Genomic DNA, 4835 nt, shown 5'->3' on the forward strand with positions numbered 1-4835 from the left:
GCGGGGAGGATAAGAGAGGCCTATGAATTTATAAGCAAAAGTAATGTGGAGTTTGAGGCTTCAGTATGGGGATCACTGCTTGCTGCTTGTAAGGTCTGGGAAGATGCTGATATTGGAGAGATTGCTGCCAGAAAGCTGTTTGAAATCGAGCCTGAAAGCTCTGGATCTTATGTTGTATTAGCTAATATGTTTGCAGCGGATGAACGATGGGATGATGCTGCACTGGTTAGGAGATTAATGGATGGTAATGGGATTAAGAAAGATCCTGGTAGTAGTTTGATAAGTGTTAGAGGAGATCTGCGCAAATTTAGGACTGGGGAGGGACATATAAGGGATTGCCGTGAGATGGAGGAGTTAATTCGTGTGTGCAGGTGCTTAAACTCAAACATTCTTACTTATGTTTAACATGAGATATTAGTTGGTTTTGAAGGTTAAGGCAGGACTATTATTGCTATGGTTTTTTTTTTTTTTTTACTTTATTATTATTATTATTATTTTTTTATAGGAGTTAATACAACATTCTCCAATTTATATCTCACTTCCACACAAGTGGAAGATGACCGAACGAGCTCCAAAACTAAAACAATTGCATCAAGTTGGTTATCTACATACCCCCACCCCCATTGAAGGGATCATTCTTCGTGTAGTTCTTCAAAATCCCCAAATAGGCAACAATCATGAGCTCGAATATCCACCAAACTCTTACAGTACGTGAACTTCTAGACTAGTAGCACATTTGTGAGTATGTCTATTGGATTCTCCTTCGTATCTATCTTCTTTAACAGAACATTGCCATCATCGATTTTACCCTTCAGATGCCTCAGGATACTCTTCATAGTCAGCCAATGACTTCGTCTTTGATCTGCAAGAACTTGCCCACAACACTAACCAATTGTGCAATGTATGATCTTGTTGAGAAATTACGACGAATAAAATAAAAACGACACATATCCAGAAGAACACAGAGATTTAACGAGGTTCGACAAAGATGCCTACGTCATCAGGAGCAGAGCAACGGTTTTTCACTAATTCAGAAAAAAGTACAGAATTCAGGATTCAGGGATCCCAAAATCTTGGAGACTCACCTAGGATTACAAACAAGACATATATAATCCTATAGTACAATATGTAATTACTTAAATTACCCATGTACCAAACCACGGGGTGTTACCCTCGCACCTCAACCCACATAATGAGACTCCCCCGATTGGACAAATCATTCCACCTCACTCTGCTCATGGGCTTCGCTCCAACATCTGTCCCATTTATGGTATACGAGTCATACATAACAAATCTCCACCTTGACGAATATCCAGCCTCTTAGGAGAAATACATATGCTCAACAAATCTCCACGTTGGCGAATATTCGACCCCTTAGGAGAAATACATATGCCCAACAAATCTCCACCTTGACGAATATTCAGCCCCTTAGGAGAAATACATATGTCGAACAAATCTTCACTTTTGCGAATATCCAGCCCCTTAGAACAAATACATATGTCAAACAAATCTCCACCTTCGCGAATATCCAACTCCTTAGGAGAAAATACATCATGGAGTTTTATATGCATCAATGTGGGTTGGGCCACCATGCTTCTACTGCACCCTCGCTGATCCCCAACCCACTAAATTTCAAGAGACACACCTCTTCAATTCCAAGAGACAGCTTGTTGAGAAATTATGGCGAAGAAAATAAGAACGACACAAATCCAAAAGAACATAGAGATTTAACGAGGTTTGGCAAATATGCCTACGTCCTCGGGAGCAGAGCTGCGACTTTTTACTAATTCAGAAAAAATACAGAATACAAAATTTAGGGATTCAGAGATCTCGGAAGCTCACCTAGGATTACAAACAGGACATATATATAACTCTATAGTACAATATGTAATTACTTAAATTCCTCATATACTAAACCGCGGGGTGTTACCCCCGCACTCTCAACCCACATAATGAAACTCCCCCGATTGGACAAATCCTTCCGCTCCACTCCGCTCGTGGGCTCCGCTCCGCTCCAACATCTGTCCCATTTATGGTATATGAGTCATACCTAACAGATATAGTACAAACTATGGCATATATTAGACTGCCCACTTCAATATCATAGAACTTGATCACATATTTTCTCTCCTGATCATCTTTAGGGCACTGATCTGAACTAAACTGAAAGTGAGATGCAATGAGTAGACTCACTAACTTGCTTTAGTTATCAACCCCAAAGTTCTTCAGTATCTTCTAAACATATGCTCCTTGCGAGAGCCAAATCAATCCAAATATATGATTTTCTTCCTCCTTCGATCGTTTGAGCCGAAGTGCCTCTTTCTTCCCCATTCTTCTAAGTTGTGTGGATCGTCTCTCCTTCCTCCGATCATTCGAGAGCAAGGATCTTTTCTTTCTTCCGACTGCTTGGATTTCTTTCCTTCTTATGATCAAATCACGAGCAACCTTAATCGGGTAAACCTAAACCTCTACCTCTTCCTTAGAATAATATGTGGTGACTTCGGATTTTTGTTTTCAGTCGTCTCGGGTTTCAATTACATGCTTTAGATTAAGTTTCTTGGATAATATTTATGTTAAAATTCTTAGAATAAATATTTATGTTTTTTATGGTTGTTACCAAGGTTTGGTCACATTATATGGTTTGGTCACATTAAACGTCGACTATCTGATGATCTGATTAGGAGAATATATGTTTTAGATTCGACTTGTGTTAAGAAAGACAAAGGTAGACCTAGGAAGACTTGGGCTTATTGTATTAAAAATGATCTTAATTTACTAGAACTAAATGAAAATATGACACTAAATAGGACGCAATGGAGAAAAGGATTCATGTAGCCGACCCCGCGTAGTGGGATTAAGGCTCTGTTGTTGTTGTTGTTGTTGTATGGTTGTTACCTAGGTGTAGAAACCTTACTACAGGAAACAATTTTAAGAAGTATTTATGTGTTGTTAGATTGCTGCATAATTATATGTGATGCATATAAGTTTTAATACATAATTACTATTGAAATCTTGATATGCACATATAACATCTATATTTTAAAAGCATACTACAGATTCTTCAATTCCTTGAGTATTTACATATCTAACGCATGAATTTAAAAATGAAGCTATAAAAACTTTTAATTTCTAAGTATTCACTAATCTAATACTTAAATCTACTATGTATTTCATAATACTTAGTGTATCTATGCAATTAACACTTGACTTTTAATGTAAGTGTACAGATTTGCTTAAATTAGATATATTTGTCATCTTAATATTCAAATATAATTTTATTCAGACTTTGAATATTTTAACACTTATATATACTTCAATTCAATATGCATCTGCAGAATTTTTTTTTTTTTTTGGTTCTTTGATATACTAGCATAGATAATATTATATAATTTATATAATAATATATTATATATATATATATAAATATTATATAATTTTTATATAATAATATATTACACATATTATTTATATAATAATATATTATATATATTTATATCTAAGTTTAAAATATAATTGCTCGTGTAGTAATGCGGTTATGTTTCTTCTTTTGCATATATTTGATTCAAGTTCGAATCCAGCACTCTACATCTATTTTTTCAATTTAATTTTAACGAACCAATTTCGAGCTAAACACGAGCGGAACACGAACACGAATATTTAAAATGAGCTGAACACGAACACATTGTTCGCGACCTAGTTTCGAACACGAGCTAATTTCGAACATGAACAATTTCGAATGAGTCGAACACGAGCCAAGCCTGAGCTCGCTCAAGCTCAGCTCGTTTACAACCCTAGATACATATGTGTTGAATTCCTTGATTTCCTCGTGTATATGCTAGCAAAGAACTTAAATTTTAATTTATGTTATATGAAAACTTGTACATATCTATATATGAATATGTCTTAGCACTTGAAATCATATGTAAAATTTCACACATTTGAATTAACATTGTATTCATATGTCTAACACTTTAATTTGATAATAGAATTTCAGATTCTTTTACACGCTTAAAGGTAATTATACAAACTTACATATACTTATTTTTTTCAAATCTTCAAACATTTATGCTGCTAATACTTTCCTTTATATACAAGGCTTTCTTAACCTTAAATATTAAGAAATATATTTTCATTAAAAGTTGAATGTAAACTTTGAATTTTAGGTGCAACATATACAAAACTAAGACTTAAGTGGATTGAAGGTAAATCTTCTAGTCATCACTTCATATGTAATGGTGCTTAAGAAGTTCGTTGCCCGCCTCCTGGATGGCACACTTTGTGGCGACCCTTATTCGAGAATTCTTTTCAGTTAAGGTGTGCAACAGAGGAGGGTCTCTTAGTTTCTTTTAGCGTACTTACATAATAATTTTTGTTCTTTCATTCACATTTCAAAGTTGACACACATAGATTAATTGTTATGAACTCATATATCATGATTCTTTGTAAAAGCTACTTTAAACAACTTGAAAGACAACAAGTATGTTCTATGTCTTGCTTATTTTAGCACATTTGATTATAAGTGCTTTGTTTAAACATATGATAATGCTACTCCCCTTTTATTTATTTCATTTTTTTGTATTTGAAATAAGAAACGCGAAGGTAGAAGATGTAGGACATATGTTTATGTTGAGACCCCATAACATGTGATTACAACATTCATTTGACGAAGATAATTTTAATAACTCTTAAATCCCATAATGAAATTCATTAATTAAATAAATCACAAGCATTTGAAACTTTACATAATTAACTCAAACCATTCAATAAGTTAAATTATAATATAGTAAATAAACCTTCACATTAACATATATATATATATATATATATATATATAT

The 4835-nt window shown here is 34.0% G+C and overlaps 1 protein-coding gene across 1 annotated transcript in view; it reads left to right on the forward strand.

Moving 5' to 3' along the window:
- Nucleotides 1–405, forward strand: part of LOC110033548 (pentatricopeptide repeat-containing protein DOT4, chloroplastic-like) — a 1746-nt gene extending 1341 nt beyond the window's left edge. The window contains exon 2 of the mRNA XM_020737570.1: nucleotides 65–405. Coding sequence (XP_020593229.1) covers nucleotides 65–405 — 341 coding nt within the window. The remainder of the gene's footprint in view (nucleotides 1–64) is intronic.
- Nucleotides 406–4835: the final 4430 nt, after the last annotated feature.

This window comes from Phalaenopsis equestris, unplaced genomic scaffold (genome assembly GCF_001263595.1).
Source record: "Phalaenopsis equestris unplaced genomic scaffold, ASM126359v1 Scaffold001221, whole genome shotgun sequence".
Classification (NCBI taxonomy): Eukaryota; Viridiplantae; Streptophyta; class Magnoliopsida; order Asparagales; family Orchidaceae; genus Phalaenopsis; species Phalaenopsis equestris.